This window comes from Plasmodium falciparum (genome assembly GCF_000002765.6).
Source record: "Plasmodium falciparum 3D7 genome assembly, chromosome: 13".
In the NCBI taxonomy this organism is placed as follows: Eukaryota; Apicomplexa; class Aconoidasida; order Haemosporida; family Plasmodiidae; genus Plasmodium; species Plasmodium falciparum.
The window spans coordinates 695568-721960 of NC_004331.3; the positions used below are offsets into that span (position 1 = coordinate 695568).

The window sequence follows — 26393 nt, forward strand, 5'->3', positions numbered from 1 at the left end:
TGTTATATTTATTGTTATATTCTGTTCATTCTATAAAATAATACGAATAAAAAAAAAGATTTTTGATTTTTAATACATTTAAATTTGTATATCTATTTTTTACAATATTGACAAGATTTTATTTTATTTTTTTTTTTTTTTTTTGTTGTTCTTATAATAAAGGGATGAATATGAATTTAGTTTTGTTCATTTCCTTGATCTGTTTATTTTTTGGTTGTAGTAATAAATTATATGCCTTAAGAAATGTTACAAGGAAATCAGAACCCATGTCTGATAAATCCTTCATAGTTAATAGATTGATAAGTTACAAAGAAGAAATTGATTCACAAGTATATAAAAATATGTATACATATATATATATTTAGTGGTTCATGGTGTTGTCTAATATATAATTTATATGAATAAAATATATGTATACATTTATTTTTATGTAAACCTCGATGTTTTTACTTTCACATATCATATAGTATTAATTAATTATTATATATATTATTAACATTCTATATACCTTTTTATTTTTATCTAATCAATATATATATATATATATGTATATATATATATTTTTATTTTTATTTATATGTCCCCATAATTAAACAGATAAAGAACTTTAGGAAATATTATGAATTGCCAAATGAGATGGATTTTGAATTAAAGGAATTATGGGATTTAGTAAATATAGTTAGTGAGAGCCAAGAAAGTCAGATGAAAGAATTATTTAAATTTTCACATTCTTTAGAACAAAGCAAATTATCACTTTTTAAAATGTTAAGTGAATATGAAAATAGAATTGATCAGTTAGAATATAACATAATGGAAAAAAAATTGTATGATCCATTTATTGAAAAATTTATATACCCTATTTCAAAATATTGGTTAAAAATAGATTTTAATAATTTAAGATCCTATTGGAAATATGAGAACAATAAAAATGACTTTTCTATAATTCAAGCAAATAATATATCCAATATAAATATCCCTGCTACTATTTTGTTGTTAAGGCATCATAAGATAATAAATGGATATATAAATGTGGACATAAAGCCCTTATTTGACGATGTAAAGAATTTGAAGCAATCATCCTCAGGTATAATTTTCGATTTTGTAGACTACTCAAACTATAGATATATTGAATTGGCGTTTATAAATAGTGATGGTATTATTAGTGTTCATCAGATCGTAAACGGACTTGGAACCAAGTAAGAAAAGATCAAACTTTTTTTCATGCAAAATATGTAATACAACTACATACAAAGATAAGGAACATAAATAGGTACATATATACATATATATATATATATGTTATATTATAGGATTGTCTCGAAACAGGTTGAAGCCGACCCAAACACATTCACAACGCTAACTGCAGAATTTCTCTTGAACAAAATAAATGTTTTTTTAAATTATAAAATGATTATAGAAATAAATATAACAAATCAGATGATAGATATTAACGTAGGGTTATTTAGCAAGATTGGAAAGGCTGAATTTAAAAATATATTAAGTGGAAATATAGACTTAGAAAAGTTACTAAGTCGTAAATTTGTTGAATTTAATGAAGAGAATATATCAAAAGTTAATATGGTAAATTCTTATCGTTTTCTAAATAAAATGAACATAGATAATTTAGGTGTATATGAAATACCATATAATTATAATAAGAAGGATTATGATAACTTTGAAGATAATATTATTGATAATGTATATGCAGTTCCTGATTCGGATTCTTATTATGATGATGAAAATATAACAGGGTGGGTAAAAACTAATAACATAAATAATAATGAATTCGAAAATAATTATATATTAAATAAGAATATTAACCTTATACCTAGTTCATGTACTAATTATAATAGTAGTAAGAATATTTTTTATTTAACTGAATTTATAATAAACAATAGTTCTGTACATAATTGGAAAATTACCAATGAATTTGGAATACAACGTATTCATTTTAATAATGATTATAAAAAAAGTATTTTTAAAGCATCTTTAGTTTATAAACATAGTACATGTAATTCAGTTACAATATCTTCCTATATCAAATTAGAATATAATAGTGAAGCTGGATTAATATTTAGGTATGAAAATATTAATAATATGTATATCTTAATAATTTCTACAAATACTAAAGAAATACTTTTGAAAAAAATTATTAATGATATACCAACTATCATAAAAAGTAAATATATTCATAATATTAATACATACCAAAGACATCATTTATTAATTAATGATCAAGGACAAAATGGTCATATATCAATCTTTTTAAATAACATAAAAATATTTTCAATTAATAATGAACATTTTTATAAATCAAGTTTTTATGGTTTATATGTTCAATCTGGGTACGCAACATTTGATACATTCCAAATTGAAGCACACAAAAAAAATTTTAATGCAATAAATATAAATAAATAAATAAATACAAATATATATATATCCTTATTTGTGATGGAAATATATACATTTAATAATTTCAGATTTTCTTCCTACCTACAGGTCCTATCCTTTAAAAATATATACATAAATCGACAAATTATATCACTTTTTCATAACACTGTGTTATTTATAAATTAATTTTTTTTTTATTTTTCAACATATTAAAATATTCATTCATTTATTTGTTTATTTATTTATTTATTTATTTATTTTATAATTCGTTGTTAATTGGAACAAGAACCAAACTTTTCGAATTGTCCACCGTTGGCGTATATTTTGCCTCATTTGTTTTCTTGAAAAGCTGAAATATTTTAAAACATAGTTTGCTCACATAAAATAATATGGACACAATCAATTTAATTAGCTGTAAAATAAGGTATATATATATATATATATATATTATAATAATAATAATAAAAACATTACATATGTATCTTTCAAATATATATATATATATATTTTATTTATACCGTAAACATTGCCCTCAGGAGACCCAACCTTCTCATTGTAATATACACACAAATACTTACAAAAAAAAAGAATGAATACCATACATATCTTGTATCACTTTCAGCTCTACAAAATATAAACAAATTAATATATTTATATATATATATATATATATATATATATATATATATCCAATATAAAAACAATTATTAATTTTAGCCATTAATATAATTACAATAAATTATATTATTTCGTACATAATTTTATGCATTAAGAAAAAAAAATTACTTTTTTTTTAAGGAATATATAAGCTTAGCACTAGACCTTATCTTCATTTCAAAAACTTGCAAAAAAAAAAAAAAAAAAAAAATACATAAATATATATAAAATCATAATAATATATTTATATTTATATTATCTTACTGTTAAATATTTCATCCTGTTTCTTCAATTTTTGGGATGATTCTATTAACTCCGATTTCACATTTTTCATTCTATTAATTTCATCTATCATTAATTTCTTAGTGTCCTTCAAATTTATGTCTGTTAACTTATTTCTATCATCATCATTACTCGTGACATTAATATCACTATAAAATATAAAAATTAAAATATATAAACATATAAATATATAAATATATATATATATATTATTTACTTCATTTCTTTTTTTTTTTTTTTTTTTTTTCATTACCTAATTTTTCTATTTAAAAAGTTTTCCATACATAAACGATGATAATCATTTGCTCTTCCATTCCACCATACACTCAATTCTCTTTTATAACTAAACATAATAAAACAAAATTTATACATAAATATATATATATATATATATATATATATATATATATATATGTGCATACACTTATTTTATGAATGCTATATTACTTGTCTATATTTTTTAAGTGATATTCATATTGCTCTTTCAAATTTGGAGAAATATATTCTGAACATGTCAAGTTATTATCACATTCAGTTATTAAATTTGAATAATCCACAATTCGTTTTGATACTCTTCCTCGAAACTAAAAATTTTAATTATAATGATATCGATATAATATTGAAAGGTTCATATATTAATGAATAAATAAATAAATAAATATATATATATATATATATATATATCATTAGATTTTATAATAATATATATTTTAATAGGTTTATATATTAATATAAAATATAACATCAAAAATTTAATATTCTCCATAATGAATATACATATAATGGAATTAATAAAATCGTATTAATAACAAAAATATATATATATATATATATATTATAATATCATGAAATATTATTACTAATAAAAGGGCATCGTGATCATTCAATGTCTCTTCAAATGAAAATAAGCTTTTCAAGTTTTCATCCACCAATCTCATTTGGTTTATTATAGAATTTATTTTATTTATATTATCATCTACATTTTTATTATTAATATCTAAACTCCTTTTAAAGTTATGATTCATTTTTTTTTTTTTTTTTTTTCTTTTTTATAAATTAATATTTTTTATATTCATGGTATGCAAAAAAAAAAAAAAAATATATACATATATATATTTCCTTCCAAAAATAAAATTACTTTTTATTTTTTCATTTTTTTAATATTTCAAATTTAAATTAAAATAATATAAAAAATATATTATATACCTATTTATATTTAATTATACATATATATATTCCTTTTTGAAAAATATAAATATCGATAAAATTTATGAGATCAAAAATAAAATACGTTCCCTAAATGTATGTAAATATATATTACCTATTAAATATATATATATATATATATATATATATATATATTATATTTTAAAATATAAAAATGATTTATTTTTAAAATATTATAGTAAAATTTCTATTTTCTTATAACATTTTAAATATATATATATATATATATATATAAAGAAATGATAATATCCCAGTAAATAAAAATTAAAGAATGCATAATAATTAGAAGAATTAGAATGAAGCTTTAAAAATTTTTATATATTATTTAGAAACAAGAGAAAAAAAAATTACAATAAAATATATTTCATAATACTTATTTTTACTTATATGAACAATTTACATAGTCAATCTTATTTAAAATTGGATTATTGTAAAATGTTTTATATTTTATTTTCATTAAACTAAAAAAAAAAATAAGTTAATAAAAAAAATAAAAAAAAGTTAAATATATAATATATTTACATATATGAATAATTATAAAATAAATACATTTTATATAATATAAATTGTATATAAATAAAGAGCAATATAATTATTATTGTGTAAATATAAATAGAAAAAAAAAAAAAAAAAAAAATAAATAAATAAAAAAAAATAAATAAATAATAATAAAATATAATAATTAAATAATACTAACAAAATAGTAAACACATATATAATTATGTGTCCTTTCCATTAAATGGTATGTTATATTGATGTGCGTATATTTCTTTTTATAAAGTATACACATTTTTCTCAGTTTTCTTTGAATTTATTTTAAGTACTTTTTTAAATATTTTGTCCAAATATAAAACATTTGTAACTTCACAATATATATATATATATATATATATATATATATATATGTAAATTTTTTTATGGATCACTTAATATTGTTATCCTTTGCTGTTTTATGTTTTAAGCTTTTATGTGAAACTTTACTTTTAAGACATGTTCCGTTAAGTTCAGATAATGTATTATTAATAAGATCATCATTTTTTTTATTATTAATATCATCACAATTTATATTGTCCTTATTTATATTATCATTATTTAGACTATCATTATTTATATTATCGTTAGTGTTAATTTTTAAATTAATGTTCATATCCTTATTGTTGGGTAGCTCTTTTTTTTTACTCTTAAAATTGTAATTATCGAAATTTAATAAGTGTTCCAAATAAAATAATATTTTTTTTTGTACGTACACATACTTACTCAAGCAAAATAAATAATTGTCTTTATTCATTAAGGGGTCAATCATATCTTCAAAATGAAATATTGTTTTATTATTTTGTTCTTTTGAAAAAATACACGGAGCATATTTATCATTCCTACTAACCAAAGGGTAAGGAATATTATTATTATTATTATTATTATAATTGTTCGTTATATTTGTGCTAACATATTTTTCATAGAAATCTTGATTTTTTAAATTTTGATGTTCCAAGGATAGTATATTATGCGATACCATTTTTGTATTGTCTTCATTAATTTTTATGTTACTATTTATATTATTTATATTGTTTATATTATATAAATTGTTCTTATTCTGTATATATTGATTTAACATATTTTCTTCAGTGTTATTTTTATGAAATAATAAGTTAGTATTATAATCAGGTTCATTCATATTTATTTTATTCCCTTTATTTATAAAATAATTGAGTTTAATATCAGTATTATTTGCATCGTGATCATTGGTAATGGATGTACGATCACATGTTACAATATTAGTAGTATTCATATTCGATGAGTCAACATTTACATTTGTTGTACTATTTTTTTGTATTATATCTAAATTATTATTACAAATAATAATGTTATTATTATTGTTATCATTTAATGATGCCTTAGTTTTATCAAGATGTATATTATTATTCGCTTGAAGAGCAAATTGATCTCCCATATTGTCTAGTAATATATTCGAGTTTATATAATTTTCATCTACATTTAAATTTTCTTGTTCTTTTTTTTTCCTTCTCTTTCTCTTTCTTTCCCCATTCAATTCATCATACATCCCATTAAAAAGTGAATCATCATGAATTTGATTATTACAAAATAATGATGTATTAAAATCACCAACATTTTTTAAATCTCTCTTTCTTATATCCAATTTTATTGGTATACGTGTTCTTCCTGATAAATAATTTGAAACATCCTCTTCGTAATTTTTTTTCAATGTTAAGGATGCTTCAACAAAATCATTAAATGCATATGAAAGATCACAATAATTAATTTCATGATTATTTATATTATTTTCGTCTACATATTTTCTATCTACCCACATACGATTACTTCTTCCTCTTCTTTTAATTAAGACAACATTTTTATATTCACTAGGATTAATTTTTAGTACATTTTTTTGTTCAGGATGGATAATATAATGTTTTAGTTTTTTATTTATTTTTCTATTATATATTGAATCTCTATAATTATAATGTGAGTGTGCATCGATATTATTATTCAAATATTCATCCATATTATCATTCATATATTCATCCATATAATTATGATTTACATAACCATCTTCATTAGCATCGAAATTATAATTTTCATATTCCTTTTCATCATAATAATATTTATTATTATTACTATTATTATTGTAATGATGATGATATGAATTTTTATAATATTTATCTTTTTTAAACTTTTTATAAATTTTCTCAATTTTATAATCTTTAAAATAATTCCACATAGGACATACATATGTTTTATCTTGAATTTCATTAATTCTTTGATCAAATAATATAGCATTTAATTGTAATAATAAAAGTTTCTTTTCATCCCTTTGTTTGATTTTTCTTAATATTCGATCTAGTCTTCTAAAATCTTGAATTAATTCTTGCATTTTTATAATGATTTCACTATTTTTCTTTTTATGTTTTCTTAAAGTCATTTTTTCTTTAACCCTAGGTCTAAATACAGAGTAATGAGGTAAACTGTTTTGTGAATTATTCCAAAACATACGTAATAATGGTCTTCCTAATTTTTTTCTTTTATTTTTCCAATATGTATAAATATCTTTTATAACATTACTTTTATAATTTATTTTTAAATCACTTGCTGCCTTTAATGCTTCTTTAAAATTGATTTCTTCCTTATTATCTGAATTTCCTGTTAATTTCTCAAATTTATCTATTAATTTACTAAAACTCTCATCATTCACATGTATATTTAAATAGGAGTTTAATCCTTCTAAAAATATCTCATCTTCTTTTAATAAATCATAATGTATAATACTACCATCGCTTAATTTAATTCCTGTCACTTGATCTTTATATAATTCATATCTTATATAATGTGATGGTTTCTCAAATTTGGTAATACTATATTTTTTTTCATCATCATTATCATAATCGTAATTATTATTATTATTATTATTATTATTATTATCATCAGATAAAGATTTATTCTTTTCTGCATCATTATTTATATTATCTTTTCTTTTCTCATCATCATTTATATTATCTTTTCTTTTTTCATCATTATTTATAGTATCTTTATTTTTAATATTTTTTTCCTCTTCACTATCTTCACATATTTTAAACCTTGGAATAACAATATTCCTTTTTTTCTTTTCAATTTTTACTTCATTATTTTCTAATAAATTTTTTATCTCATTAATTTCATCTACTGATGGACTCTCTTTATTTATTAATTTTCTTATATCATCATTACATTTTATTATAAGTAATTTTTTGTTAATATCTATTGGTTTGATTTTGTTATTCTTATGATTACTTCCTCCTTTTGTCATTTCAAAATGTGTAAAATAAAAATAATATCATTACAAAAATTTTGTTCACACATAAAAATATGTTACACATGTCTATATATATATATATATATATATATATATATATATATATTTATATATTTATATATATTTATATATATATATTTATTTGTTTTATTATGATGATTATTATTTTTTTTAATAAAATTATACACAAACCACAAAAACAAAAATTACGCTTCTCTCATTATGTTGAACTAGTTTATAAGAAAAAAAATAAAAATAATAATCACTTTTTCTAATTTGTTCTTATATAAACATTTAAACAAATTAATGAAATATATACATGTTTATTTATTTATATCTTTTCTTAGTACTTCAAAATATGAGATGGTAATATACATATTTATATATGTTTAGTATATTGTATATATATGTGGCTATAATTAAACATAAGTATAATAAAATTTACAATATATGTATATTATCAATTATAAAAATATTATAATTTCTTTCATATACCATATAATATTTTAACTTGTAAATATATAATAATATATATAGATAAACGTAAATAAATAAACAAATAAATAAATAAATAAATAAATATATATATATATATATAAATTAATTATCTTTATCAATGAGATAAAAATAAAAAAAAAGTTATGATATATATACTTTTATTGAAACGTATAGACACACATATGATATATATATATATATATATATATGGAATGTATATTAAAAAATATATATAAATATTTAAATATTGGTCTATTATTTTCTTTATAATATTTGATAATCCTATAGGGTTAACAACTTTGCTTCTTTGTCTCCCTATATTTTTATTAACAAAAGGTAATATATATATATGTATATCAATGAAAAATAAGCACTTCCATAATCTCTTTAGAAATCATAGAAAAAGAAAAAAAATAAAATGAAAATATGAAAAGTATTATACTACATATATAAATATATATATAATGTATCGGAATCTTTATATTATTAAAATAGATATATACATATATATATATATATATATATATATATATATATATATATATATATAATATAGTAATTATATTATTAATAATATACTGTGGCTTTCTTAATTTAATATATATATTTAATTTTATTTTATATATATATATATATATATATAATATATATATATATTATTTATTATATATAGTATATAATATAATATTCTTATTAAAATATATATATATTAAAACATATATAAATTTTGTTCAAATTAAAATTTCAAATAATACTTTTTTTTACAAAATTTCTTAATATATATATATATATATATTCATTATTATATACAAATTTATATTTTATTATATTTATAATATTTTATTATAAAATTTAAGATATAAATACCATATATTTTTTATATTATATTATATTATATTATATTATAATATATATAATATCAATAAGTATTATATTATATATATATATATATATATATATATATCGTATAGTAATTAAATTAAATATATATAAATATATATATAATATATACGTAAAAAAATATGGGTTTAAAATATAATATATGATCTTTAATTTTTTTAATTTTTTTCCTATATATTATAAATAATATTATATAAAAGCATTTATTATATATATATTATTATATCATATTATATGAATTTTATAATGATGAATATTATATATATATATATATATAAATATATATATATATATATTTAATATAATAAAATATATATGTATCTTTTAAATTATATATATATATATTATATATATAATATATTATTATTATTATTATATATATAATTGAATTTTTTTTTTTGCATTTTAAAGGTCCACAAAATAAATATATATATTATATATATATTATATACATTTATATATATAATATATAAATACTTTTTTTTTTTTAATAAATTTATATTTAAATATATTCAATTAAATTATATATTTATGTATATTAAACGGGCAAACTAGTATTTTTAATTTCTTTAAATCAGTAAATATATAAAATAAACTATAAATATATAAATATATTTTTTAATATGAAAAATATATATTTATTTTTTCCTTTCTTTTATATTTTTACCTTGATAAATTTTTTTTTTTATTCAATTTTAACGTGCTCAAAATATATATATATATATATATATATATATATATATATTTAATATATTCATAATTATAAGGATCTTTTTATTGCTATAATCAAATTCTCCAATATTTTATTTTATTTTTATATTTTTATATTATTTATTTATTTATTATTTTTTTTTTCTTTATAATAATTCATAATGTACTTTTATCAAAAAAGTACCAAGAAAAAAAAAATAAAAAATAACTTATAAAAGGGGAGTTTTAAACTTTTTAATTATTTTCATCTGTAAGCTTTAAAATGTATACTATTTTCACGTTTGTAAAATTATATAAATATATATTTATATTATCTTATATTTAATAAAATGGTTCCTTCTATAATTTCCTTTCCCTAAATATTTCGCAATGAGAGGAAACACATAGTTCTGACATTGTCCTCATTTTGTTATAAATATATATAAATTTTAAATACAAAACTGTTTCTTTTTTAATATATTTTACTATATTAAAATTTTGAATTCAAGAATATTCTTTCCAAACATATACATATATATATATATATATATATATATACATACATGTTTATTTATTTATTCCTTACACGAAATGTACCATAAGTTATATATATTCTGATTAAATTTAAGTAAAATCATTATATTATTATTATAAATTATATTTTCCTAAACACATATAGGAAAAAAAAAAAAAAAGGTCTTCAATTTTTTGGATGAGTCAATTTATATATAAATATATTCATTTATTTATTCATCATTTCAATTTATTATAATGTTAATTTATTACATTTTTCCCTCCCTCCTTTTTTATTTTCTTTTTTTATTTTTTGATAGTAACATTTTTTAAGATATGTTATTTTTTTTTTTTCAATAAGTATTTCTGTTCATTATAGGGTTACTTATTTATTTATTTATTTATTTATTTATTTATCTATTTTTTGTTTTGTTTTTATGATACCTGTATATATACTTTACAAAATATAAAATATGATAAAAATTATATATGTTTGCCAAACATTAAAATATAAAATCAGATTAGTATTAAAAAAATTATTTATATGTATAATAAAAAGACTTCAGCTAATATAAACCTTGAACATAAAAATGAAAAATATATATTAATATATATTTATATATATGTGTATATTTTTATGTATATATAATAATAATTATAAAAATGCTTGTATTAATAATCATTACAAATTTATAGAATACATAAATATATATTTTTACAACTTCATAATATAGAATAAATAAAAACAAAAATAAATAAAAAATATATTTGTTCGTAATATAATTTTTAAATAAGAGAACTAAATAAAATATTATGTATTATATATATATAAATATATTTATTTATTTATTTATGTTTTATATTTTTGCACATCAATATTTATATACAATATATATATTTTTTGCTTTCTTTTTTATTTATTTTTATATATTAAAATCCATCTACATATTAAATATATATTTTTTTCTTTTCATTAAAGAATTTATATAAAATAAAATAAGATATAATTATAAATACTTGAAATGATGTTATGGTTATTAAAATATGTATATATTTATTTGTAAATGTATAATATAAACATATAAAATAAATAAATATATATATATATATATATATATATATATTACTTTTTTTTTTTTTTTTTTTTAATTTTTATTTTGTAAATTGCATTTTAATTTGTCACATTATATTTTCTAATTCTAAAGATAAAATAAAAATAATATGAGCGCGTCCTCTTTGCATATATATGAATATATTTATGTTATGTATGTATACATTCATATAAAATATGTATACTTTTTTTTTTTCTTAACAAAATTGTATAATCGGGGCAATAAAAATATAAGCTTAGTAATAATACATATATTATATTATATATATATAATATATATATTTAAGTGCATAATATTGTAATATTATGTTATATTATATATATAATATAATACCTACTGAAAAAATAAAAAAATAAAAAAATAAAAAAATAAAATCTATAAATATATATATATTAAATATATTGTATACATATTTATGTATATAATATTTACCTTATGAATTTGTATCACTATAATAAAAAAAATATACATGAAATATATATATATATATATATATATATATATATATATTTTATATTTATTAATTTTTACAGTGTATTATATATAAATATTATTGGGAAAAATATATGTAAATGTATTGATATATTAATTTTATTACAATAAATATATATGCTAATTCAATAAGTTAAATTATATAAACAAGTGAAATAATAATAATAAAAAAAAAAAAAAAAAAAAAAAAAAAATAGGAAAAATAATAATTATGGAAAGGAAATCTAAGAAGAATTCAAAAAGTGAAAAAACAGAATCTGCTTCAAAAAAGAAAAAGAAAAAGGATGATGACATGAGTGAACCAGAAGAAGATGAACAAAAAATAAATGAGGTAGAAGATGGTTCTTTATTACTTAAAAGTGATAAAACAGAAAATAATGTAAATAATAATAATAATAATAATAATAATAATGATAATACCAATTATGATAACCAAAAGAATAACTTATTGTATAAAAAGAGAAATAGGGTGTGCCCATACCTACGTACCATTAATAGAAACCTTCTGGATTTTGACTTTGAAAAATTGTGTAGCATCAGTTTATCAAATTTACATGTATATGCTTGTTTAGTATGTGGTTTATATTTTCAAGGGATAGGAAAAGGGACTCATGCTTATACTCATTCCTTGGAAAAAAATCATTATGTATTTATAAATTTAGAAACATGTAAAACTTGTTGCATTCCTGAAGGTTATGAAATTGTAGATGCTTCATTAAATGACATAAAGTATTTTTTAAAACCTACCTATAACAAGGAACAAGTTGAACATTTATGTTATAATTCTGTATTAGGAAAATCGTTAGATGGTGGTGATTTTTTACCCGGATTAGTAGGTTTAAATAATTTAAAAAACACCGATTATTGTAATGTTATTATACAATTAATATGCTCTATTATACCCTTACGTAATACTTTATTATTATATGAATGTAAGGAAAATATAGCAAAAAATATAATAGTAGTACTCTCTGATTTAATAAAAAAAATATATAACCCCAGAAATTTTAAAGGAGTTGTTTCTCCTCATGAATTTTTACAAGCAGTAGGAATTGAATCAAATAAAAATTTTAAAATTGGTACGAAAAAATATCCTCTTGACTTTTTTTTATGGTTACTTAATAAAATTTATAGACATTCTAATAAAATGTTAAAAAAAAGAAAATTATCAACCCTTAAAAAAAAAACAGGATACATGAAAAGAAAACTAGAAGACAATGAGCCTGTTTCAAAAGAAGAAAAAAAAAATCTACATGATAAGGAAAAAATATATGATGAAATGAACAAATCAGATAATACAAGTAATAAAAAAAAGGAGAAAGATAAATGGGCATATAGTAATATTAATATAGTCGATTATTGTTTTGATGGGGAATTACTCATTAAAACAATAAAAGAAGAAGGAAATGAAGAGTCACAAGAAAATATGGAATTAAAATTTAACGAATCAGATAATGATTCAAAAGATTATTTAAAAAATATAAACGAAGAAGAAGTAGAAGAAGAAGAAAAAAATAAACAAAAAAATGATTATCAAAATATATATAATAATACCTTTTTAAATCTTGTAAAAAAAAATAAAAATGATTTAATTGTAAAAATTCCTTTCCGTACATTGTCATTAAAACTACCAAATGCTCCAGTATTTAAGAGTACAACAGAAAGTAATATAATACCACAAGTATCTATTTTTGAATTGTTATCAAAGTTCGATGGAGAGACAGAAACCTTTCTACAAGAACATTTTAAAATACCGAATACATTAATAATATCTAAATTACCCAAATATCTAATTTTTACTATTGAACGTTTTTCAAAGAATAATTTTTTTATAGAAAAAAATGGAACAATAGTAAATTTTGTTATTAAAAACCTTGATATGAAAGATTATGTACATGAAGATTTTCTAAGTCTAAATCCTGTAACTAAATATAATTTAATTGCAAATATTTTTCATACAGGTACAGTAAATCAAGGTTCTTATAAAATTCATGTATTAAATCAACCAACAAATGAATGGTATGAAATTGAAGACCTGCATGTTATATCTATTTTGCCGCAATTAGTTTTATTGCCCGAATCATGTATTCAGTTATATCAGCGACAGGATGTTAAACTAAATGGGGACATATAAGATGTAAATATATATATATAAATATTTGAATCTTAATATGTAACTTATTTTGTGTGTTAATTATGGTTTATAATATTAACTTTGTTTTATATTTATTTTATTATTATTTTTTTTGTTACACACATGACTTATTTTTATTTTACATTATTTGTTTATAATTCTTAACATTTTTTATATTTTTTTATATTTTTTTATATTTTTTTATATTTTTTTATATTTTTTATATTTTTTTATATTTTTTTATATTTTTTTATATTTTTCATATTTTTAATAATTTTTAATATTTTTTTTTTTTTTTTTTTTTTTTTTTTTGTCTCATTGATAACTAGAAACAAATTACATATTAAAATATAATATATACATATATATATATATATATATATATATATATATTATATATTATTATTTTAAAACAAATTATCGCTTAATATATTCATCAAAAAAAAGAATATATTATATGCAAAAAAATTAGCATTAAAAAAAAAAAATTATATATATATATTATAATATATGTATGTATATTTCTTTTTTGTAAGGTCAATATTAAAAAATATGTATTTTTATATATTACTATATTATATATGTACTATAATATATATATAATATATACCATGAGTGTAATTCTTTATATGTTACTATTATTTTATTTTATTTAATAAAATCCAAAACTCAATGAAATTTTTTAAAATATTATATGTATTTATAATTATAATTTTTTTTTTAAGACGATATATATATATTTACAATTTTCTTTTTAAAGACAAAAATGAACTTCCAATATATTTTTTTCTCCATACTATATTTAATGTATAATAAAAAAGAAAGGAATATTTTATAATCAATATTATATATTTTATATATTATATTATATATATGTGCAAAATAAAATATAAGAGTTTCTTATGAATACATATATAAATACTAATTATAATAAAAATAAAAAATATTATATATAACATTATATATATAGTATATTTGATATGAATTTTTTTTTTTTTTTTTTTTTTTTTTTTTTTTTTTTTTATTATTTAAATGTACATATAAATATATATATTTATATATATATATTCTTAAATTGGGGGACATATAATAACTTTTTTTATATAAATACATATATATATATATATATATAATATACATATATTATCATATTATGAATGTTTCTATCTTTAAATAAAATATACATTAATATTGTAATTTCATACACATACTGTTCGACAAAAGATGAAATTTTTAAAAGGGTTTATATGTGTGTAAAATGAATGAAGTATATATATATATATGTATATAATTTTAATTATATATATATATATATATACATATATATATTCTTGATTTTTTTTTTTTTTTTTTCTTTTTCTTTTTCTTTTTCACTTCCTTACTAGTATTAATAAGATATAGTTTTTTGAATGTAATGAAATAAAATTATGTGAAGATTTTTAAATGATTTAATGTAATATAAATATGTACATATAAACTATATATATATATATATATATATACAATTATATACACATAATTTATATATATATATATATATATATATATTTATTTATTTATTTATTTTTATTCCTTCGTGTAGTACCTCTTTTATATTAAATTGTGATAACTTGTTCATATATATTTTTTTAAGCTCATTACTAATTTATGCATTTAAAAAAAAAAATTATACAAAATGGGTACACCAAGAAGAAGATTAGGACAACAAAATAACAATAATAATAGTCCCTTTGCATTGAGTTCTTCTAATATATTTGGGTCGAACAATGAGATATTTGGAAGTAATTTTATGCATACGCCTATGTCGAGTAGGAGGACAAAGAACAGTAAAAGTTTTTTAAATAGTATGTTGAATGAATCAAGATATTTAAATCAGAGTAATGCCGGTTCTCAATTTATAAAATATGGACATACCCCTTTAGCTATTAGAAGAATAAAGTGTGCAAGAGCTGATATTGGAGATGTTGGTAGAGAAGCTTTTATGGAAGATGTTGAATCAGGTCGTTTGCCTCATTTTATTGATAGTAATTTAGAACAAATAAAAGAATTATTTAATCAATTTTTTGATGAATTTAATATTACAAATTATAGTGATGTTTTAGATTTCACGGATGAAGATCGTAGTATAAGTGAATATATTTTATTACATCGTGATAATTTAAAAGTCTATTTAGCTTATTATGGTTGGAAAATGATAAAATTTATTGAAACAGGAAGGCAAAATGAATGTAGATTAAATAATACTAATTATGAAGATGACGATGAAAATAATGAAAATTCCGAAGGTATACGAAACTTGGAACATATAAAATCTTTTGAAATTGATTTGACACATATATTTTTTTTTAATAAAAAATTATATAAGTTAATTATTGAATATCCATCCGATTGTATAAGTGAAATTGATAAAATTATTAGTACAAAATATAATTCTCTTTTAGCTTTAGTTTTGGAAGGAGATACCAGATCAAGTTCTTCTGATAAATATCCATTAAGCAGTACTAAGCAAGATTATTGTAGAGTTCGATTTTTTAATAAGAAACATAAAGATACCCCTAGAAAATTAGGACCTAACCAAATTGAAACCTTAGTATGTGTTAAAGGTGTTATTATTAGATGTTCTAATATTATTCCAGAAATGACTATGGCAGCTTTTAAATGTACATCTAAAAAAAGAATAGGTGTTAATAATTATGAAAAGTGTAATGAAGAAGTTTATGAACATGTGATTCAAGGAGAAGTACAAGAACCCGTGACTTGCTCTAATTGTAATAATAAGAACACTTTTGAACTATGGCATAATAATTGTTGCTTTTCATCAAAACAATTAATTAAATTAAGTGAAGTTACTGAACATTTAAAACAAGGAGAAACGCCACAGTCAATTTCTATTTATGCATATGATGATTTAATAGATTATACAAAACCTGGAGATACAGTTGAATTAACAGGTATATTAAAAGCTTCACCTGTAAGATTAAATCCACGATCTAGATGTTATAATAGTGTACATAGAACTTACATAAATGTTATTCATATAAAAAAAGAAAATAAACAAAAAATGAAGTTAACTGAACAAAATGATACTGCTAATATTATATTAAAAAGAAATGAAGATGGTACAGTAGAGGAAAATTTTGAAAAATTAAATGAACAAGGAAATTTATTATTTACAACCGAAGTTATTCAAAAAATGGAACAATTAAGTAAGGATCCAAATATATATCAAAGATTAGTAGATTCAATAGCTCCATCAATTTATGGAAGAGAAGATATTAAGAAAGGTCTCTTATGTCAATTATTTGGTGGTAGTAAAATAACAGATAAATATAATAACAAATATAGATCAGAAATACATATCTTATTATGTGGTGATCCATCTACAGCTAAATCACAACTTTTACACTATGTTCATAAATTATCACCAAGAGGAATATATACAAGTGGAAAAGGTAGTAGTAGTGTAGGTCTTACAGCATTCATATCAAAAGATTCAGAAACTAAAGAATATATTTTAGAATCAGGAGCAGTCGTATTATCAGATAAGGGTATTTGTTGTATTGATGAATTTGATAAAATGGATGACTCAGCTAGAGCCATTCTACATGAAGTTATGGAACAACAAACAGTAACCATAGCAAAAGCCGGTATTGTTGCTACACTTAATGCACGTACATCAATCTTGGCATCAGCAAACCCTATTAATAGTAGATATGATAAAAATAAAGCAGTTGTTGAAAATATTAATTTACCACCTTCCTTATTTTCTAGATTTGATTTAATTTATTTAGTTATAGATCAAGCCAACGAAGACGAAGACAGAAAACTAGCCACTGTACTCTGTAAAAATTTTTCCTACAATCCAGAGGAGGAAGAAGACGAGGATCAAGAAGACCAAGAAGAAGATGAACCTAACTATATTACACAACAGAGAGCTAGAAAATCAAAAGGAACAAGTAGAAAAAATGAACGTGAAAATTATTATAACGATGGTGATAATGATGATGATGATGATATAAGTAATTACCTTAATGATAGTAATGATGCACAAAATAAAAGAGGCAGTTGGGCTAATGTAAATATATCATATGATGAATATAATAATAGTTCTAATAAAAAAACGTCTAAGAATTATTTAATTGATTCTAATACATTAGCATTATATATAGCTTATTGTCGTATAACATGTAATCCTATCATCTCACTTGAAAGTAAAAAAATTATCATTGAAGAATATATAAAAATGAGATGTAAAGAAGGTACCAAATCTCCAACAGCTAGTCCAAGACAACTAGAAGGATTAGTAAGATTAAGTCAAAGCTTAGCAAAAATGAAATTAAAGCGTGTAGTATCACCAGAAGAAGCAAACGAAGCTGTCAGATTGATGAATATAGCTACCTTCCAAAGTTTAATTGATCCATTAAGTGGTAGAATAGATTTTGATCAAGTAAACTTAGGACAAACCTCTCAACATAAGAAAAAATCAGATCTTATAAAAGATATTATTATGAATGCTTTAGTTTTAAAAAATATGACAAAAGATGAATTATTAACACATTGTCATGAAACTATAATGAACGATCCACAACATACAACATCCATGGATAGAAAATCTTTTGAAGAAGCTTTTTATGATCTTGAAAAATCCCAGGAAATCACACGATTGTGTTCAGGATTATATAAGAAAAAGTAAAAAAAAAAAAATATATATATATATATATAATATTTCAATGTATATCATCATAATTTTTTTAAAAATATCATATATGTATATCTTTTTTTTTTAAACGTACATTGCATTATCACGTAATTATTTTAATTTTTAAAATATATGCATATATATATATATTATATATATATAAATATAATGGAGTGAATATTTTTTCTTTTACATTTTCATTTATTGTATTACTAATATCTTAATATTATTAAAATAAAAAAAAAAAAAAAAAAAAAAAACATCCAATATATGTATTAAAATAAAGTTCTCTCTATATAAAAATACTTTTAAAACATTTTATATATATATATATATATATATATAAAAGGTGTGAACTATAGTGTAAAATAAAAATTAAAATAATAATATATATTATATATATAATAAATATATGAAATTATACAATGTTGTAATTTTTATATTAATATTTAACACTGAAAATTAAATAATAAAAATAAATATGTACCTCATATAAAATTAACAAAGCACAAAAAAATTTTTTTTTTTTTTTTTTTCAAAGACATAGAAATTTTGATGACCGAATATATGAATAAATAGATAAATATATATATTTATTGTCATAAAAAATTTTATAATATAATATAATATATTATATTTTTTTTTTTTTTTTTTTTTTTTGTTATAATTTTGAAAATTTTTGAAGATAGTACTATCCAAAAATAAAAAAAAAATATAATTCTATACTTTTATTATTCAACAATAATTATATATATATATATATATATATATATATAAAATATAATATATAATTATATAATTATTTTATTCTTATATTTTTATTTTAGTTTATTTATTTTTTTTTTTTTTGAGTATATAATTTATTAAAAGAGAATAATTCCCTACATCAGTATTTTCCATATTTGATAATAGAAAGTAAAAAAGTAAATGAATTTAACATTATATGGGGGAATATATAAATTTATAAGAAAAAAAAAAATATATTTTTTTTTTTATTTTAAAAATATGGAGTAGCTTTTTCCTACTTATATTATTATTTTATATTTTATTAAAAAATATATGTATTATAATCCCTATTTATTAATTAAAAAAATTTTTGTAGTAATGTATGTAAAATATATGTTTCTAGTAATTACTTTGTAAGAAAAATATATATTCCATATGCCCCCGTGTTTATCCATTTCTTTACACTTTTATATAAGTTCATAATAAAAATTTAAGTATTAAAAAAAGAAAAAGAATAAGCAATTAATAATATAAAAATAAATAATATATATAATAATAATAATATAGTAGTTATATAATTATTATTACATGAAACCTAATAAAAAAAAAATATATATATATATATTTATATATATATATATATATATATATTTAGAAAGATGATAAAAAAAACAGTGAACATATTTTAGTAAATAAAAAATAAGTAAAGAGGAAAACGAATAAAAAATGGAAGAAGTATAGATATGAAAAATCCCCCCCTTATTTTCCCCATTTCACTAATAACATATACTAACAACATTAATATAATACATATAAACGTTTTATCATTATATACATATATATAATAAAATTACAAATGGAAAAAAAAAAAAAAAAAAAAAAACGAACTTTACATATTAATATTATATGTTATGAAAAATATATGCATATAATAATAATAATATATATATATATTTATATATATATAAATATATGTATAAATAATATTTATGCTAACAACCTTTTCTTTTTTTTTTTCTTTTTTTTATATAATTATAGAAAAAGGGAAAAAAAAAAAAAAATTATTTGTTATATATATATATATATATATATATATATATAATAAAATATATATATAATAAAATATATATATAATAAAATATATATATAATAAAATATATATATAATAAAATATATATATAATAAAATATATATATATGATACACAGTATATTTTTTTTTATTATTGAAATTTCGTTATACTAATAATTCTATTTATGAACGAAATGTTTTCGACATAATTTTTTAATTAGTGCTAATATTTCTACACCCAACCTTTAATTTTTTGTAAAAATATATGTATTCATAATATTAAATATATATATATATATATAATAATATATTTGAATGATAATATATAAATAATATATGAGAATATAATATAGGAATAATATATTTGAATATAATACATAAATAATATATTTGAATATAATATATAAATAATATATGAGAATATAATATATAAATAATATATGAGAATAAAATATAGGAATAATATATTTGGATATACATATATATATATATATATATATATATATATATATAATATAATATTTTACATATATATACATTATACGTAAACTTATTCATAAATATATATAAGTTTTATATATATAAAGATATATACAGTAATGTCATACATACATATATATATATGTACACACATTAATAAAAAAAAAAAAAAAATACACTACTATAATAATATGTTACGTTATAGCTTTATATACTTTATTATGTACTGTATATATATTAGTGTTGAAAAAAAAAGAAAAAAAAAAAAATTAATATTACAAATCATAAATAATGTATATATTAATTTTTTTTTTTTTTTTTTTTTTCTCTCGCTCCCTCATTTTATTTTTTATTGATTAAATAGAAACACTATTAAAAGAACAACAATACAATTTTATTTTTTTTATAAGATATGTTGTTTCCAGATTAATTCTTTTTTTAATTATTATATATATATCTATATATATATATATTCTTATTATTGCATGCTGCATGAAGATTTTCAATTTTTTTTTTTTTATATCCGTTTTTAAATTTTGGTGAGTTTATGAGATGAAGAATACATGAGCAATATGTATGTATTTGTGTGTGTGCTGATTTTTCAATTCCTTTTATTTTTTTTCTTTTTTAATATGTAAGGGGATATTTATTTTATCTTTTGTAAGAGAATATGGAATATTTTTATTTATTTTAAATAATATAAAGAATAGTAAATTCATATAATGTATATATATATATATATATATTTATTTTTTATTTTAAAATAATTTTGACTTTTTAATATTTTCATGAATAATTAAAATAAGGTATTATTATCTATATATTTTGTAATGTATGTATGTTTTTTTTTTTTTTTTTTGTACGTAATATATGATTAATCCCTTTTAAAATTGAGCAAATTGTGAATATTATTATAATTAAGTTTTGTGATTTGAGTTTTTTTTTTTTTTTTTTTTAATTTAAAGTTATATATATATATATATATATATACATGTATATATGTATTCATATATATATATATTACATTATTATTATTATTTTTATTTTTTATTGATATTAATATATACTAGATCAAAAATATAAGTCTACATTTATTTATGTATTTTTAATATACCTTTTTCTTAATCATTTTATGTATAATTGTGTGTGTTATATGTATTATGTAGAAAAAGGAAATTAACAATATCATAAATAATTTTGTTGAAATTTATTTTATGTTGTGAAATATTTTATATATAAGTTTTTTTTTTTTATTTTTATTTATCTTTAATTTTTTTAATTTTAATTTAACCTGAATTTTTAATTTTTTTTTTTTTTTTTTTGTTATCCCTAATTTTTTTTTTTTTTTTTTTGTTATCTCTAATTTTTTTTTTTTATTTTTTGTTATCTCTAATTTTATTTTTTATTTTTTTTTTGGAGTTATTGCACTACTATATGTGTAATATATACATATATATATATATATATATATATATATATATATATACATAATTATATATATTGACTTGTTTTTTTTTTTATTTGTATTTTTTTTTTTTTTTTTGTGTATCATGTGTAAATATGTATACACACATATATGATCAATATAGGAATATAAAAACAAAAAAAAATGTAAATATCTATAATATATATATATATATATATATATAGAACATTGTGTGTAATTATATATATATATATATGTTTATACATTAAAATTTTATGTGTATATAAGAGTTTGTTATTTTAATAATAATTTTTTTTTTTTTTATGTGTGTATGAACATTTTCATATAATCGTATTTTTTTTTTTTTATTCTTTAAAAATTAATTGATTATATGAGAACACCTACAACATATGGATATGCATATATAGAAGTGTAAATTTTTTTTTTTTTTTTTTATATAGTTTTTATTCATATTATTACACAAAAAAAATATATATATATATATATATAAATAGAATAAAATAGAATAAAATAAAAATAAAATAAGTATATCTATTATATATATTAATGTATTTAATCATAATAAGTTATGTAAATGTATGTGTGTGTATACATATAATTATATATATATATTTATATTTATATATATTCATTATCTATAAATGTATATAGAAAAAAAAAAATTACGTGTATTGAACGAGGATGAAATACATAAAGCTTAATAAAAAATAATAATAAAAAAAAAAAATAAAAAAAACATAATAACATAAAAATTTATATATATATATATATATGTAAAGCTGTTATATTACTATATGTATGCTTATGCTTATAATAATATAGACTGATAAAAATATAATGAATATTTTCCCTTCCTTTCATTTACTTTAATTTTTTTTTTTTTTTTTACTTCATAATAAAAAATTTTTATTATTTTATATAATATACATAATAATTATATATTATATTCTTATTTATATGAATCTATAAAAAACAAAATAAAAATAAATGTACTGATATTTTAATTTTATGCATCTATATTATGATTGTGGCAGCAAGAAAAACTATATGATCATTTTTTTATATATACGTAATAAATGAAGGAATATAAATCATATATATATATATATATATATATATGTGAAAATACAGCTAGTATATTACTATATATTTAGGAATATATGCATTTTTATTAATGTTGATATTAATTTATACATTTGTATAAATATATATTAGACATATATTATATTCGTTATAGGTACTTTATAATGCAACTATAATGTAAGTTGGATAAATTTCATATATGATACATATTTTTTTTTTTTTTTTTTTTTTGAATATTAGATTTATTCTTATGAATATCCCCGTACACATATATTTCTTATAATTATATATTCTTTTATAATATTATAATATATTTTTAAGAATATGTATTTTTTCTTTTATATTTTTTATAATTAATATACATTGTAGATCGCTGAAGAAAATATAATATTTTCTATAAACATATATATAAATTATATGATACATATATATATTTATTTATTTTGTCATTTTAATATTTACAAATATTTTAATGCAATATATTATATAAATTATTTTTATCATTTTTTTATTATCACATATACATATATATACTTGTCTAATTTATTATTCTAATTATCTCTACACATTTTCATATATAAAAATAATAATTTCATAGTTTTAATTAGTATTATTATATGAATAAAAAAAATTTTATTTTTATCTATACACATATACGCATATATATATATATATATATATGTTATACAAAAAATAAATTAATGTTTCTTTACATTTATATTTTTTCTCCTTTTTTTAGTTATTTTTTATTATAAGCTTATAATTTTTTTTTTTTTTTTTTTATTTTATATTTATTGATGTATCCGAAAAAAAGCAAATTAAAATATACAGAATATAAGGAATGGTTGTTGCATCATAATATTATGCACTTATCCATTAAAAATAAAATAACAAGAAAAAAAAAAATATAGAAATATATTTATATATATATATATATATATATATATTTATATGTATATATAATTGATAAGCTTATTAAATATAACATTAATATACTGAATATATATATTATACAGATTAGTATAAATCAAAATAAAAAAAAAATATATATATAAAGGAATAAGAAAAAGAAAACTATATATTTAATATGTACACATATTTCTGTCGATATGGAAGATTTTTTTTATCCTGAGGTAAATTGAATATATATATTAATAAGATGAAACTATAATTATCTATTAAAAAGTTCATTAATTTTATATATATATATATATATATTATACTTATTTTATATTAAAAAAATTACAACACAAATTATTTTTAGAAAAAGTCTAATATTATATATATTTATGTGTTACATGTATATTATCTGAATGTTTATTGATATATAGTATTTTTTCATTCTATGAATATATATATATATAAACTATAAATTTTATTAATTTATAATTCATTTATAGGCATTTGCAAAATCTGTGTACATGTGTTATATATGAGAAAAAAAAAAAAAAAAAAAAAAAAAAAAAAAAAAAAAAATCACATATATGCATATGTAGAATGATACACGAAGGAGAATAAAATATAAAAAAGACATATTATCAATTTTAACCTTATGTATATACCTATCTAAACATATAAAATTGTTTTATATATTATATTATAGATTATATATAAAATAAGAATTCTTTTTTTTTTTTTTTTTTATATATTATTTAATCAAGTAATCATAATTTACACCATATGCTTCTTGAAGAGCATATATATTATTTGGGTGTAAAATAAATTCATAAATATAATATTTTTTATATATTTATAAAAAAAAAAAATAAAATAAAGAAAAAAGGAGAACCTTAACAGTATTTCGAGATGGTACACATATATATATATATATATATATATATATTCATTTATTTATTTATTAGAGTAAAAAATAAATATATATATATATATATAAATATCTAATAATAATATTATAATATCAATTTTTGGTGGTACGTAGGAAGTTTCAGAAGTTTTTATATAAGTTTTTTTTTTTTTTTTTTTTTTTTTTTTTTAAATATATATTAGTCAATAATAGATATTTTCGAATTCCATTATTGTAATAATATTTATCACATATATATAGTGATAAATAGATATATATATATATATATGTGTATATATGTATATGTACTATACGCACACACACTCACATATATATATATATATATATATATATATATATATACATATATTATTTGATAAAAA

General features: G+C 17.2%; 5 protein-coding genes across 5 annotated transcripts; 3 read left to right on the top strand and 2 right to left on the bottom strand.

Annotated features, from left to right (window-relative positions):
• Nucleotides 1-164: 164 nt before the first annotated feature.
• Nucleotides 165-2418, top strand: PF3D7_1316700 (conserved protein, unknown function; the record flags this gene model as incomplete). Its single annotated transcript, XM_001349867.1, has 3 exons — nt 165-329; nt 598-1196; nt 1311-2418. The coding sequence occupies 3 exons, from the start codon at nt 165-167 to the stop codon at nt 2416-2418; spliced, it is 1872 nt and encodes a 623-aa protein (XP_001349903.1).
• A 232-nt stretch (nt 2419-2650) lies between these two features.
• Nucleotides 2651-4355, bottom strand: PF3D7_1316800 (protein transport protein SEC20, putative; the record flags this gene model as incomplete). Its single annotated transcript, XM_001349868.1, has 7 exons — nt 2651-2803; nt 2910-3015; nt 3178-3232; nt 3313-3479; nt 3584-3673; nt 3778-3914; nt 4191-4355. The coding sequence occupies 7 exons, from the start codon at nt 4353-4355 to the stop codon at nt 2651-2653; spliced, it is 873 nt and encodes a 290-aa protein (XP_001349904.1).
• Nucleotides 4356-5479: 1124 nt separating this feature from the next.
• On the bottom strand, nt 5480-8356 carry PF3D7_1316900 (conserved protein, unknown function; the record flags this gene model as incomplete). Its single annotated transcript, XM_002808971.1, has 1 exon — nt 5480-8356. The coding sequence occupies one exon, from the start codon at nt 8354-8356 to the stop codon at nt 5480-5482; it is 2877 nt and encodes a 958-aa protein (XP_002809017.1).
• A 4422-nt stretch (nt 8357-12778) lies between these two features.
• On the top strand, nt 12779-14701 carry PF3D7_1317000 (U4/U6.U5 tri-snRNP-associated protein 2, putative; the record flags this gene model as incomplete). Its single annotated transcript, XM_001349871.1, has 1 exon — nt 12779-14701. One exon carries the CDS (start codon nt 12779-12781, stop codon nt 14699-14701), a length of 1923 nt encoding a protein of 640 aa, XP_001349907.1.
• A 1675-nt stretch (nt 14702-16376) lies between these two features.
• Nucleotides 16377-19394, top strand: PF3D7_1317100 (DNA replication licensing factor MCM4; the record flags this gene model as incomplete). Its single annotated transcript, XM_001349870.1, has 1 exon — nt 16377-19394. One exon carries the CDS (start codon nt 16377-16379, stop codon nt 19392-19394), a length of 3018 nt encoding a protein of 1005 aa, XP_001349906.1.
• Between the last annotated feature and the right edge of the window lie 6999 nt (nt 19395-26393).